The sequence below is a fragment of the Cyprinodon tularosa genome, unplaced genomic scaffold (genome assembly GCF_016077235.1).
Source record: "Cyprinodon tularosa strain WSP-4 unplaced genomic scaffold, ASM1607723v1 ctg2, whole genome shotgun sequence".
NCBI lineage: Eukaryota > Metazoa > Chordata > Actinopteri > Cyprinodontiformes > Cyprinodontidae > Cyprinodon > Cyprinodon tularosa.
This window is the reverse complement of record NW_024038733.1, coordinates 3856579-3872624: the sequence shown is the minus strand read 5'-3', so window position 1 is coordinate 3872624 and position 16046 is coordinate 3856579. Positions and strand designations below refer to the sequence as shown.

General features: G+C 36.4%; 1 protein-coding gene across 1 annotated transcript; it reads left to right on the top strand.

Annotated features, from left to right (window-relative positions):
- The first annotated feature begins 1933 nt into the window (after window positions 1–1933).
- Window positions 1934–16011, top strand: LOC119783068 (NADH dehydrogenase [ubiquinone] flavoprotein 1, mitochondrial-like). The gene is made up of 10 exons (XM_038284378.1): window positions 1934–2159; window positions 6040–6122; window positions 6213–6383; window positions 8081–8264; window positions 9310–9499; window positions 9621–9833; window positions 9912–10078; window positions 10156–10237; window positions 15555–15700; window positions 15785–16011. Exons 1-10 carry the CDS (start codon window positions 2070–2072, stop codon window positions 15878–15880), a joined length of 1422 nt encoding a protein of 473 aa, XP_038140306.1. The 5' UTR covers window positions 1934–2069; the 3' UTR covers window positions 15881–16011.
- Window positions 16012–16046: the final 35 nt, after the last annotated feature.

Sequence of the window (16046 nt, the reverse complement as noted above, 5' to 3'; positions counted from 1 at the left end):
TGGTATCCATCACTAACTACAAGAGGTCACCACATATTTATTTGGGATGTGTCAAAAATCTGAATGAATGTCAGAGTAATTACCCAATAATAATGATACAGAGTTGTGTTATTTGCAAAGAAGACGTTTTATTAACCTCAGAATACCGGATGGTTGAAACTCAAGGAAAAACCAATAGCATCGCGTTTAATATGATAATGATCTGGCAACAACCTCACTGCCAGATGTTAATTTGATCCTTTATTATGAAACTTTAGACAGATTATGGGACATTGTAACATTTAATGATGTATCTGAGCACTAAGTTGAATATAACTGATTCCAATTAAGCGCACTATTCAAAAAGCAAGTAAGTGGTGCATGAACCAGAACCTTCGCTTAAAAAATATGACATGGTGTTCAACTAAATCTCTTATATTTCCCCTTGTTTAGACAATAGGTTTATACTGTATGCCATAGTTATTAACAACCTGTTAATCTTAACTGTGTAAAGGTTAGTGGGAACACCACTAGCTACATCTTTCTAGTGGTCGCAAAAGGATTAAGCAACGTAACCTGGCATGAACAGGAATAAAGAACATTGTAAAGTTTGTATAATGCTGCATAGTGAAAACCCAGCTAATTGCTCAGATTATTTTTTCAAAATGTGAAGTTAGTATTAGCGAGGTGTTCGGGTAAAACTGAGCAGAACTATCGGCTAAACCAAGAACTGAAGCTGGTAAAACAGCCCATCTGAGTGATGGGGATCTGCTTCAGCATCTCTTTCTCTCACTGTGAACATCTATGCAAAAATATCGGATACTAAATAGAAAAAGATTCTAGATTCTATCAACAAAATAGAATTCACAAATTATATTAGACTTTCACAAGCAGTGCACATATAAATAGGCTGCCCCAACATTTTTAGATTGTAAACCATGATGCATTACACATGATTTTATCAGGTGATCTTAAATGGCCTTTGCACAACACTCCAAACTAATACCTGGAATTGGATCAGGTCATTCTTAATCTGAACCAAATTCTGTCAACTGGAGACAGTTTTAGGATCTGTTTCTTGCCGTTACGTGTGTTCAGTAGTTCCTAGTTAAGCATTGACAAATAATACTGTAGCCACCATAGTAAACTCGTCCATCAAGAAATTATATGCTGCCATTGACCAAAGGATGGCAATGCAGTCAAAATGTAGATATCTTTGATATAGATATTTGTATTGGATCCAATTTCTGTCTCGTTCTTATTTTTACATCAACCTGAAAACTTCAGCTATAAGGTGAAATGTGGTGATGGCAGCAGGGTAGAGGAACGCTCATTTAGGTGAATACTGGGAGGCTGATAAATTAATTAAATGATGAAGCTAAATATGCAGCCCCATCCTGAAAAAAAAAAAAAAAGTTGTTACAGAATGAAAAAGACTTGAAATTGAGGCAGAGGTTCCTTTTCCAACTAACAGTGACCATAAACATACAGCCAGAGCTACTATGGTTTAGACAACAGTATGAATCCTAAATTTTCCTTTATTGAACTACTTTAGTTGTTATCACGTATAATCCTAGAAAAATTCATTCATGTTTCCATTTGTAAAGTGTAAAAATGTGAAAAAAAGAGAATTAATGTACATTTGATTAAATATGCTGCTGTACTTTGAATAAGGAGTAAAAAAAAAACTAAAAACTGTCATTTTTATTAAAAGTTAGACATTATTTTCTCCAAAATATAATTTAAACAATATTTTAAGGGCTTTTCAGCCCTGTTTAATTTTCCACATTGATGCAGTGCCTCATAATAAACCAGTTAAAAAGCCATTAGTTACAATTATAGGTGTGATGAAACAAAGAAACTGAAATACTGTATGTTTGAAGGGCTGGCTCTGCCTGTTAGAACAGGATCTGACGTAGAAGGTTCCATAATCTTCTTACTTTAATTAATCTGGTACAGGAGGCCTGAAGGTCCCTTCTTACAACAGCAGACAGTTTCAAACGACAATTTTGGTGCACAGGGAGAGATCTGAGAACCTGAGAGAAGTAGCCCCGTGGAGTTATCTGAAGGTGGCTGTCTTCTCCTGCAGGATGCTATTGGTCCCTTCACGGATGTTGCAGGGCGCTGCGGTGCGGCAGGCCTCTCCACGGCTCACATACAGCTCAGCAGCACAGGTGCAGGTAGGTAAGCACTCACTGAGGGCAGAGGAGCACCAAAACACCTTAGACCTGGGCTGACCTTTAGTCTTGACTTAGAGAAGTCTTGAAGAATAAAATTCTAGAACAATGTTCACGATAATTACAAAAGCAAACCACAGCAATTACTGATAAAACTGCTGCAAAGGCAAGTGAGAACATGATCAGGTTAGATCTAGGGGGTTAATTTAACAAATATGTTTTCCCACTCATGTTTTAGTTTAAAAACCAATATTTGCAAACACTTAACATGTTTTATATAATGAAAACATGTGGATGTTGCTAAATAAAGAAAAAAGACACAACCAAACAAAATACATTTAAAAAGTCAATATTGTCTTTATTTTTTTAAAAGAGAAATCAGCCTTAGGTAAGTTTATTTTCACCTTTAAAATTATAAGCAAGAGGGAAAAAAAAGAATATCCAAAATATATTTAATAAAACCTGGTTGATAGCATACAATGCAAGAGTATGACAGAACAATAGACTAAGTATTTCAGAAGTGATTAATCCATATGATATAGTTTTGCTTATGGGAAAAGAGCAGTAATGTGTTCATGCATATTGCATAAGTTATATATATATATATATATATATATATATATATATATATATATATATATATATATATATATATATATATATATATATATATACAGGTGCTGGTCATAAAATTAGAATATCATGAAAAAGTAGATTGATTTCAGTAATTCCATTTAAAAAGTGAAACTTGTATATTATATTCATACATTACATACAAACTCATATATTTCAGATGTTTATTTTGTTTAATTTTGATGATTACAAATGACAACAAATGAAAATCTCAAATTCATCATATCAGAAAATTAGAATATTGTGAAAAGGTTCAAAATTGATGGCCCCTGGTGCCACACTCTAATCAGCTAATTAACTCAAACCACCTGCAAAAGCCTTTAAATGGTCTTTCAGTCTAGTTCTATAGGCTACACAATCATGGGGAAGACTGCTGACTTGACAGTTGTCCAAAAGACGACCATCGACACCTTGCACAAGGAGGGCAAGACACAAAAGGTCATCGCTAAAGAGGCTGGCTGTTCACAGAGCTCAGTGTCCAAGCACATTAATAGAGAGGCGAAGGGAAGGAAAAGATGTGGTCGAAAAAAGTGTACAAGCAAGAGAGATAACCGCACCCTGGAGAGGATTGTGAAACAAAACCCATTCAAAAATGTGGGGGAGATTCACAAAGAGTGGACTGCAGCTGGAGTGAGTGCTTCAAGAACCACCACACACAGACGTATGAAAGACATGGGTTTCTGCTGTCGCATTCCTTGTGTCAAGCCACTCTTGAACCACAGACAGCGTCAGAAGCGTCTTGCCTGGGCTAAAGAGAAACAGGACTGGACTGCTGGTGAGTGGTCCAAAGTCATGTTCTCTGATGAAAGTAAATTTTGCATTTCCTTTGGAAATCAAGGTCCCAGAGTCTGGAGGAAAAGAAGAGAGGCACTTCATCCACGTTGCTTGAAGTCCAGTGTAAAGTTTCCACAGTCAGTGATGGTTTGGGGTGCCATGTCATCTGCTGGTGTTGGTCCATTGTGTTTTCTGAGGTCCAGGGTCAACGCAGCCACATACCAGGAAGTTTTAGAGCACTTCATGCTTCCTGCAGCTGACCAACTTTTTGGAGATGCAGATTTCATTTTCCAACAGGACTTGGCACCTGCACACAGTGCCAAAGCTACCAGTACCTGGTTGAAGGACCATGGTATCCCTGTTCTTAATTGGCCAGCAAACTCTCCTGACCTTAACCCCATAGAAAATCTATGGGGTATTGTGAAGAAGAAGATGCAATACACCAGACCCAACAATTCAGAAGAGCTAAAAGCCACTATTAGAGCAACCTGGGCTATCATAACGCCTGAGCAGTGCCACAGACTGATCGACTCCATGCCACGCCGCATTGCTGCAGTAATACAGGCCAAAGGAGGCCCAACTAAATACTGAGTGCTGTACATGCTCATACTTTTCATGTTCATACTTTTCAGTTGGCCAACATTTCTATAAATCCTTTGTTTTTATTGGTCTTCGGTAATATTCTAATTTTCTGATATGATGAATTTGAGATTTTCATTTGTTGTCATTTGTAATCATCAAAATTAAACAAAATAAACATCTGAAATATATGAGTTTGTATGTAATGTATGAATATAATATACAAGTTTCACTTTTTAAATGGAATTACTGAAATCAATCTACTTTTTCATGATATTCTAATTTTATGACCAGCACCTGTATGTATATGGATCAGGCTCACTATGAGACAAAAACTGCTGCAAACCATTTAGGCTTTGAGAAGACAATGAGGAAGCAGAAACCACTCAAAACATCCGATTCTGGGTGAAAAACAAAGCACCTAGTTTATCCCTGTTAATATCTAGAGTTCAGATGTTTTTCTTAGTACCCAAAAATTGTACTTAAGTGAGAATAGCAGTACTTCAACATATTTTTACTCAAGTAAAAGTAAGAAGTACCTATTAAAGAAGTGGCTCAAGAGTAAAAAAGTATTCTATTAAACGGCAACTCTAGTACTTAGTAACTGATCTACTTATCACTCACTATCATAACACCTGCTTTGATACACAAAATATTAAAATTATATACAAATTGATGTTTAAAATAATGAAATAAATAATTTTATGTGGAACTTTTAAGAATACATAATTTGATTAAAAAAAACGTACAAAAATCAATAGCTACAGTGTGTTAGAGTAGGATAAATTACAGTAAACTGTTTCATTTTAACTGGACCTCCAAATGAGAAAATAATGGCAAAATAACATTAAACCCATGAAAAACCTTTGAATCCTAAGAAAGAAGGAGATGTGTGTCTTTCTGGTTGATTTTTGTTCAAAACAAGCGTATTTTCACCAAGTGAAGTTACTCAGAATGGGTGGAGTAGCCAGAAACCTTATTCAAATAAGAGTAATGGCACTTTATCATGTTTTTACTGGTTGAAAGTTTTCACTTATTTGTTGCACTTTTCTTTGCTTGCACTTTGAGGAGTAAAGCCAGGTCCTCAATGGGACTGGGTCTGGAAAACATCCTGGCAAAGGGCCTAAACTGTTAATGTTATGTTTCCCGGATCACACTGTTTTCCAATATCTTGGGGAAATAATTACCACGCTGCTTATGTTTTATTTGGCAAAATTATTCTTCAGCTCTTAGAGCAAATTGGATACTAATACAATATCAGAAGACTTAGTGGATGTTTTGATACCATTTTGTGTTCATGGAGGTATTTTAGTTTAAATTGTGAGTCAACCTACTCAATTTAGGATTATTAGGAAGCTTCATGTACCATGACATGAGTTGCGGTACTGATTGTCTTTTTTTAAGATGTCCCAACAGTCTGAGAGAATAATTTTACCCATCCTCTGCAGTCGTCTATTTAGTCTATCCCAGAGGTGGTTCTTTCAAAGAAGAAAATCTTTCTTGAGGCTGTAAATGTCTATAACTTTAAAGCCTCTAAAACTGCACCTCTTTTAAATAATCCATTTTACTCTTCTTAAATATAAAGGTCTTATATATCAACATTGCAGTCCATAATAATAAGTATTCTTGGCCAACACCATTTCCTGCAGACAAAGGATTTATCAAATTTTTTACATACATATATACATATTTTTAGGCTCTAGTGTCTTTTTTAAGTACGCAGACAGGAAATACATTAGAGAGAGGGGAGAAAACATGCAGAAAAGATCAAAAGGCTGGGGCTCAAACTTTTATGATTGCATCGAGGACCAAAGCCTCTGCAGTTGAGTCCAATGCATTTTTACATATATTTATTTTAGCTTAAACTGTCCTAGTTAATTTTCCCCTCTTTTTACAGATGAAACCCCAAAAGACAAAGTTTGGTCCACTTAGTGACGAGGACCGGATCTTTACTAACCTTTATGGGCGACATGATTGGAGGTGAGCAATCATTAATGCTAATTGATCCTAATTCTAAAGAACTACCACTCAGTAGGACTATGTTGATTTCTCTTAGCTTTTTCCTATTAGACTCAAAGGAGCGCTGAAAAGAGGAGACTGGTATAAGACCAAAGAGATAGTCCTGAAAGGGCCGGACTGGATTCTGAATGAGGTGAAGACCTCAGGCCTTCGAGGCAGAGGGGGTGCAGGATTCCCTACTGGTATGAAATGGAGTTTCATGAACAAACCTAGTGATGGCAGGTAAGAATAAAAAGGTTATATTTAACCAAATGGACCCTCATTAAGTTGTTCAATAATATCCGTATGAACTCAGGAACCACAATGTTGGTATTATTGGACCTCAGTGCAGCATTTAATAATGTTGATCACTTGATTTTATTAGAGTGTCTGGAAAACTGGTCAGCCATTCTGGTAATGCACTGAACTGGTTTAAATCCAACCAGAAGCATAAGCACTTTTTTGTGTCAGTAGGTAACTTTAAATCAGAAACCAGAAAAATCCCGTGCGGAGTTCCTCAAGGTTGCATTGGAAAAAATCAAAATCTAGACGAGTCATTTTTTCTTAAAATAAAATAAGTGCATTTGCTCTTGGATTAAGGTAGTAAAAGAGACATCTAATTATCTTATTTATCAGATTAAAAATACTCATTCCGTTGGCAAACTATCTCATTTACCTACTCAAATTAAGGGGAAATACACTTAATTTAAGACATTTTTACTTATTTCTAGATCGTTTTTCCAGTGTTTGGTCTGGGTTCCCTCGTATTCAACATTTACATGCTCCCCTTAGCTCAGATTAGGGCAAAGAGCAACCTCAGCTACGACTACTATGCAGATGGCACATAGCAATGTCACCAGGTGACTATGAACCCATCAGAGCATTGGCTAGAAGCTTAGAAATTATCAATATGTAGATGCACCATAATTTTCTACAACTGAATAAATGCAAAACTGAGGTAGTAATCTTTGGACCAAAGGAACAGAGATCCAGCTAAAAACCACTGATTATGGCCAAGATTTTGGTGCCATGATGGACTCAGACCTGAACCATCAGAGGCACATAAAGGCAGTTACTAAGTCAGCCTTTATCATCTGAAGAACATTTCCAGGATTAAAGTACTAGTGTTGAAGAAGGATCTAGAAAAACTCATTTGTGCAATAATCTTTAGTAGAATTGATCACTGAAACAGTCTCTTCATAGGTTTGCATAAAAGTCCATCAGACAGCTGCAGCTGATCCAAAACTCTGCTGCCCATGTTCTCACTAGAACTAAGAAAGTAGAGCTAAACAGTCTGGTGTTGAAGTTCTTCCACTGGCTCCCTGTAGACTTTAAAATCCTCCTTTTAGTCTATAAATCACTGAATAGATCACCACCTACACATGCAAGATTTGTTGTCAGTGTATCAGCATCTCAAACCACTCAGGTACACCAACTAGAACCAAACATGGAGAAGCAGCATTTAGTTCCTATGCTCCACTGATATGGAACAAACTCCCAGAAGACTGTAAAAGTGATAAAAGTCTGAGTTCTTTTAAGTCAAAGTTAAAAATCCATTTGTTTAGAACTGCATTTGATCGTTAAACTGCTGAGGTATCATAAATTTAAGGTCGTGGTCCAACTGTTTTGTTTTACTACCTTTTACCATGTTTTTATCTGTGAAGATTCTCAGTCATCCAGGTCATGGTCAAGCTTGAAAAGGTTAGATTAGGCAACTGGATATCAAGCTTTCTAGAAAACTTCACGCCCAGTTGTTTGGAAGTTTTCAAGCTTGATCATGTTTTTATCTTAATTTGCTTTTACTCTGCTTTTATTTTCCTTCCATTTTAATGTCTAATTTATGTAAATAACTTGTAATGAATTGTGCTATAAAAATAAACTTTGCTAACCTTAACGTCCAAACAAGGATTCAAAAGCATTTCATTTTTCCCTCTCTCCAGGCCCAAATATCTGGTTGTGAATGCAGACGAGGGGGAACCCGGGACGTGTAAAGACCGAGAGATCCTGCGTCACGACCCGCATAAGCTGATCGAGGGTTGCCTAGTAGCTGGAAGAGCCATGGAGGCTCGAGCTGCATACATCTATATCAGAGGAGAGTTTTACAATGAATCATCAAATCTACAGGTAGAAACACCCCAGACATGATTAGAATAAAGATTCCCATTTTGGAATGCTTGTCATACCCAAATTAATAAAGAAGAAAGCTGAGGGAAAGAGACAATCAAATGCAGTAAGCAATTTGTCAAAACTGAGTAGGGTGTAAGAAATGTCCCATTTGGTCAAGAACTAATGTTCATTTTAGCAAGCCCATACATCCCCAAATGTTTTGATGTGATTATAATCAGGGGAAGCTACAGATTGGACCAAAGGAAGAAAGTCGTTCTTCTTTGGATTTCTGCAAGGTTGCCCTTTGAAAACCCTGTGGCAGTATCTCCACATAGCCAGTAACTATGCGGAAAAGTCACTCAAAAAAATCAACCGTTACATTGAAGGAAAATGTTCTCCAGATCATGACTGAGCCCCCTGTGCTGAGAAGAAAAACGTCTCCACTGAGATCTTCTCATCATGCTGGCAAACATAGAGGACATAGAAACCATCTAGATTACATTTAGACTTTGTGGAGAATATAACTTTCTTCTACTCTCTCATGATTGGTGCTCCCTTTTGTTGGTTTGTGGTGTGGAAAGGGACGTTACCTATGAGGAGTTTTTTTTTTTATCTCTTAGATGCGATCTTATGGTTACCGAACCACATTTTGAAAGGCTTTCATTTGTGTTCGGGATCCGTTCATCCATTTTTGGTATCCAACAAATGACTTTGTTGTCTCATAATCCAACGAATATTTTAGGATAATAAGGGTTGCAGCCAGTCTCAGCAGTGATAGCAGATTGCAAGGGCAAAGAGCCTTTTTCACCTTCGGCCTCAAGGATCATCAACGTAGGAATGGCTTTTAGAAGGTTTCTTTAGGCCAGATTTAAGGAAGGTCATCTGAGTTTAGAAGCGGTTTCCAGTGATTTGATGACTTTAACATGGTGTCTCTTGCTCCTGTTTCTTAGACCCTGTACTTCAGTGTATCACCTACTAGCACTAACTACAAAAACCTAATCTGGTAGATTTGAAAAGGAGTGTATGAATTATGCTTCTGTGTTACCATTTTTTCTTTCAAAAGGTCGCTATAAATGAAGCATACAAAGCTGATCTGATTGGGAAGAACGCCTGTGGCTCTGGGTATGACTTTGATGTGTTTGTTATGCGTGGGGCCGGAGCTTACATCTGCGGAGAGGAGACGGCGCTCATTGAATCTCTTGAGGGCAAGCAAGGGAAACCTCGTCTCAAACCCCCTTTCCCTGCAGATATAGGTGAGGTAAATGCTCCACAGCCTCCAATCGATTTCATTTATTCATTTACGGTTGAAGAAACAGCAAATAACAAGAAATTATAAACCAATGCTATCACGATTCTCTCTTGTATGTGTTGAAGGAGTCTTTGGGTGCCCAACGACAGTGGCCAACGTGGAGACAGTTGCTGTGGCACCGGCAATCTGTCGTCGTGGTGGTGCTTGGTTTGCCAGCTTTGGGAGGGAGCGGAACTCTGGGACAAAGCTGTTCAACATCTCTGGTCACGTGAACTTCCCATGCACAGTGGAGGAAGAAATGTCTATTCCTCTGAGAGAGCTCATAGAGAGACATGCAGGTCTTTTTTTGCACATTCCAGATATGTCTGCTTCACTAAACTTCCAAATGACTTTGTGCTTGTGTACATTTGCTGCAGGAGGAGTAAGAGGAGGTTGGGACAATCTATTAGGAGTAATCCCAGGAGGTTCATCTACTCCCATCATCCCTCAGCATGTATGTAACGAGGTTTTGATGGATTTTGATGACCTGGTCCGCGTGCAGATGGCTCTGGGAACTGCTGCAGTTATAGTCATGGATAAATCAGTAAGCAAAACAATGTTCTGAAAACACTTTCAGTGCTGAGAGACAGTCTGATAAGACTATTTTGTTCCTTCCTGCAGACTGATGTGATTCGAGCTATTGCACGTTTGGTTGAGTTTTATAAGCATGAGAGCTGTGGCCAGTGCACCCCCTGCAGGGAAGGTAAAGCACTGAAAATTGATCCTTATTTTTCTTTTGCAAGGGTATAGACTAGTTTTTAAAACTAAGGAAAATTGCCTTAGAATAACTTTGCAATGCTATCAAAACTTAGACAATTTCAAATATTCCTAAAATAGAAAGCTGTAACAATTTGTATTTTATTTATCAAGCTGGTTCAACTTTAAACCTTATAGTTCATAAGAAAAACAGCTAGGCAGTGACTTTTACTCCACAGCAGACTTTTGCCCACCCACCCAGCTGATAATACAACATAAAGATTATGCATGAAGACGAATAATTGATATCCTGTTTAAATGTCCTTTTTAAAACATTCAAAATATAAAAGATTTTCAAAAATCTGACTGCTTTATTACAACATTGTGTATTTAGTTATTTCTAGATAAGAATGAAAACCAATAAAATTGCTTAAAAAAAACAAACGCACACCTTTACTTAAATACAAATAAACTTTTGCAATTAGATTAAATGAAATAGCTACTTTTGTGAGCTGAAGGGAAATTTAGAAAAGCTTTTACGCAGTGACCACCTGTAGCCATATAGGCCCACTGACTGATTAGAAAAGTGTAGACACCTGTGACGTTAATTAGTGGACACACCTTGATTTAACCCTTTATAGGGCAAGTTACCATTTTTGATCACTTGCATTTCCTTAGAAATGGAGTCCCCCACTTTAGTTAAATTTCTTAATATATTTGGGCAAGTTGGAGTTTGTTGTTGTTACATTGACATTCATTTTTGCCTTTAAAATATCCATATTATTTATGTTACAAAGGTAATAAGGTAATGATCTAAACATTTGTGAAAATGTCTTAAAATAAGTGTATTTATCCTTAATTTGAGTAGGTAAATAAGAAAATCTCCCAGTGGAAGGAGCATTTTTATCCATAAAATCAGATTATTTGATATTATACACTTGAAATAGGAGACTGTATTTTTTCCTTATTTTAAATGTGAATTTTCTCATCCCATTTGCAAAGTGTCTCACTTACCTGCTCAATTCAAGAAAAAAAATGCACTTATTTTAAGAAAAATTGAAGTACTTAGATTTCAAGTTAGATATTTAAAGTCTTTTTAACTGAGTGCCCTATAAAGGGTTAACACGTCCCTTTGATTACAATAGTTTCAGTCTTTTCTAGGGCCTTTCGGATGTTTTTGTCCAGGCCTGCTTAGATTTATTAATTTTGTTAGATTTATTTATTTTCACAAATAGAAGCTCAGAATACATCAATAAGATAAGAAATGTGATGGAGTGTGACAGAAACCCCTTAGATATTATACCAAAGGCTACATCCCTAAAACAACGAACCATCAGGCAGCTCATATTATGAAAAACATTTCAGTAGAGACAGAAAACAGAAAAGACATGTACAGTGTAAAATTATTTTTACATGTTAGCTTTCAGATTTCAGGGTGTCAATATCTGTATCATACATCACTAAAAGTATTTTTTTCAAATGCCATACATCTCTAAAGATTACATATATTTTCCATATCCATTATATCATTTTGCACCATGATGCCAAAAAAGAAGGTTGAGAGTTTTAGTACTTAATGATAAATAAAAAGGACGTCGGCAGTTTTTTACAAAATAATTCTCGAAACTATCAAGAAACTGACCTTGTTCTATCATAAAAACAAAGTTGCATATTTGATAAATATTAATTTCATAAATATTCAACAGCTGTCATTTGGAGAAAAGGGGAACATTAGCTGAATCAACTTTGGAAAACGTTGCCAAGCGAACAAAAGCTTTTTTGTTGAAGTGGGAGTTTTTTAAGATAACTAAGAAATGTACTTCCCCAAACAACAGGGTATGGATAATGAATAATGTAAAGTTAACCTCACTTTAATGTTAACCAAATTTGTAATCCTTCTCAAAATAGATAGAAAGAGATTTAAGGACTTTTTTGCAGTCTGTACTGGTTTGTTCTCTCCAGTTTTTTCTCACAACTCTAGATATTTATGGAAAATATTTATCAAAACAAGAATTACACAGTTTTACCAACACTTTACAGGGAGAATTTGGTTCATTTTCATAATAAACTACCTATAAAGAAACTTCTTGATTCATTTTTTGGAATTTGATCTTATTTGATTGACACAAATTTCTATAGTATTATTGAGTTTTAACTCGTCTTCTCCTTTTTATTAAATTTTGTAAAATGAAAAACTGGTAAATGATCAGTTATGTCTGTTAATAATAGTCCAGATGTTGTATTATATTCCAAAGTGTTTAAACAGCATATTGTCGATCAGTGTTGCTGATCGACTTTGCTCTGTTAGCTAAAGGCATGTCTTAGTCTCTGTACTCCAGTTAACGATTAATCGATTACTAAATTAGCTGACCACTGTTTCAATAATCAATTCATCTGAATAAGTGTGTCAGCCCTAATTTTTTTGCTTGGTTTTTTTGGACGGGGTGTTATAAGCTTATCAAATCTCAGATAAGCTATATCCCCTCACTGTCTGGCTTCTTTCATGGCAGGAATATATTTTTTGCGCTTTTGTCTTACAGTCTCAGAGTAATCCTCAAGATGTTTGATCCTTTGAGGTATCTTGCCTTCTCCAAAACAGTGTTTCTGTCTTTGAAACACACAAACCTCACCACAATTGGTCTAGGTGTTTAATCTCTGGCAGGTAGCTTTCCAGAGTGATGGAGATGCTCTCGCTCAATGTGTTTTTGACTCAGGATCTTATTAATTTTAACCTCTGAATCACTCCATTTTCATATACAGACTGAGGGATTCCTTCAAAAACCAGGTTTTTATGCAGAGACAATTTTTCCACTTAGTCAACTTTCACATTCATAGTGTTCAGCTTTGAATTGAGCATGTTGACATCATTGAACAACAAAAAACAATTTTGGGGCAACTTTTCTGCATCTTTGTGAATCCATTTAGTCTTTTATTGAATGAGCATTTGCACAAAACTGTTTTAACAACTCCATATAAACAGACTTCTGCTGCTACAGTAGATAACATACTGGAGCAGCAGTGATGCAGTCCTCCTCATTTTTCATCTTTGGAGGCATTTTGCTGTCCACATGTAAATAGTAATCCAAATCCAATGCACAAGGGAGGTGTTGCATCACCTGGTGTTAGGCCCAGTGCTTACATGTCCAAATCTCCAAAAATATGATGAGAAATTTCAAAATAAATTGATATCCTCACTCAGTAGGAGTTCGGATGAGGGATTATGTTGATTCAGTATGGATTGTAACATGAACTTCCTCCTGCCTCTTTGAATGGTAGCTAACACTCCAGCAAAGCAACTTCCTGTTAGTTTGTTTTTTTTTGTTTACACCATTTCATGAAGTCAACATAGAAAAAAAATACATGGAGCTTGTTGTTTATAAATGACAAACTGTGCTAAAGCATGATGAGTGTGAATACTACCAGTATTGAGGATCTCTTGATATTTTTTTTTTTTTTTAAACAACTACAAATAACAAAAAAACAAATCAAATTTTTTAAAATCCTTCCACTGAAGCAGGGTTGACACGCAATGTCTGACTTTCATTTCATTTTTATAGATCATAGGATAAATTACATTGATTATATATAGGTTTTTATTTCATTAAATGAGGGGTACCAACAATTTTGTTCACGTGTATATTATTGAGAGCTTATATTATGGATATACTTATCGATAGAATATAGAATATGCATATGGTTCGTTTTTCTGAAAAAAAAAAAAAAAAAAAAGATCTGTACTAATGAAAAATATTTTAAGAAATACAGATCAGGGATGGATTCATGATGATTCAGTAAAAACTGACTCCTGATCCGATAGCTGGAGCATAAATACATCATTTGATATCAGAGATCTAATTCACTTTACATGGAACTGCTAATTCTTTCTTTTTGCTGAAAATTTGTAAATAAATATAACATACATTATTGTCCCTGTTCATTTGTTACCCTTTTTAACAAGTTCAAAGGTGAAGCTTTAAGTCTTCACTCACATGGCAAGATAGGTTAAATGTTAAAATAATTAATTCAACAGTCGAATCAGATCGGATGCGCTCAGCCCAGGTATCGGACTGGAAAAAACTGGGAATGAAGGTCATCAAAACTAAAGAATTCCTCTGAAAAGTGTCACCAAGAGGTGTAGCTACCCTTTGACACTGTGGGATTTGATATGAGTTTTTGTCACCCCAGGTTCACAGATTGGGCTGCTGTAAAAGTATATGTACATGTATAAGTACATGTACCTGTATGATAGGACCACTAAATGTTTCTATTTAAAATCTCCCTCATGACAACTGACCTCTCCTGATTGCTGGTTTGCAAGTGTCTGATAATACAGTGATGCAATAAAAACGGAAACCCTCCAGTGTCTGTAAACATGCCAGCTCTGAAAATGACATCTACATGTCCATAGCCTATAAAGGAATTATATTTCACCCGACTGGACTATTCCCCCTGATTCATATGGCAGAAACTGCAGGCATTTAAGCATTGAAATAAGGAACGGTCAACGTTCAGAAGTTTAAACAAACGGTCATAATGGGGAAAAAGAAAATAGGCATTAGGTGAAGCATACTAATGATTGCTGGTGCTAAATGGGCTGCTCTAAATAGATCACCTGCAGGTTTCAGCCACAATGTCTATCGGGTTTAAAAAGAATGATTTTGAAAAAAGTAAAACATCTCACAAATGGCTGTTGGGGTTGATAAGAGTGCCCTTTTGAACACAGAGGATGATGGAGAGATATAAACAGCAGTTTAAATAGCAGCAGACCAAACCAGGTCCCACTCTTACTGCCTAAAATCAGGAAACTAAGGCTACAATCTAGCTTCACCAAAAAGACAACTGATGAAAACACTTCTCCCTGGTTAAACAAGTCTCCATTTCCACATCATTAAGATGGTCATGGTCAGAATCTGGGTAAGCATGCATCCTCCTGCCCTGTATCCATGATTAAGGCTGATGATAATGGTGTAATGGTGTGGGGTATATGTTCTCTACACAGGATTCTTTCAATCCTCCCAGAATAATCTTCCTAATCGGGATTTTACTTTATTACAACAATGGCTAATTCCAAAAGGACAGCACACAATGTTAGGAACTAAAATCATTCAAAGTTGGTACTGGAGGGTGTACATAACAAATCAAGTAATTAACTAGATTAATAACGGTAATTTCTGTAGATCAGAAGATTACATAACGGATATACGATGACTCATTTTGGAGTTTCATCACTGATGTGTGGCCTCTTAAGAAAGATTTGATGAGGCAGAACTATGCAATACATGTTGACTTGGTTTCTGTATGCTTAACTTTTTTTTCCCCCTCAGGAGTGGACTGGATGGATAAAATGATGTGGAGGTTTGTGCGAGGAGATGCAGCCCTTTCAGAAATCGACATGATCTGGGAGCTCAGTAAACAGATTGAGGGCCACACTATTTGCGCTCTGGGGGACGGAGCGGCTTGGCCTGTTCAGGTAACACCATTAAATGCTAACAATAAACAAGGTAATTCATCATGGCACAATTTTTTAGATTTATTATCTCCCAAACATCTTTAGGGTCTTATACGTCACTTCCGGTCGGACATGGAGAGCCGCATTGCTCAGTATGAAAAGAAAAATCTTCCAAGGAAGCAGGACATCACGATGATCTGAACAGGAAAAGTTCCTTCATTTCATTTCCTACAAAAATAAACCTCATTTAGCTAAACTATAGTAAGAATTAAAATTTTGGCAGATATTTAGAAGTTAAAGCATAGCAAAACTACTGAATTCAGCCATTGCCTGCAGAATGGACAAACAGAATTTATTCTGTTGTACT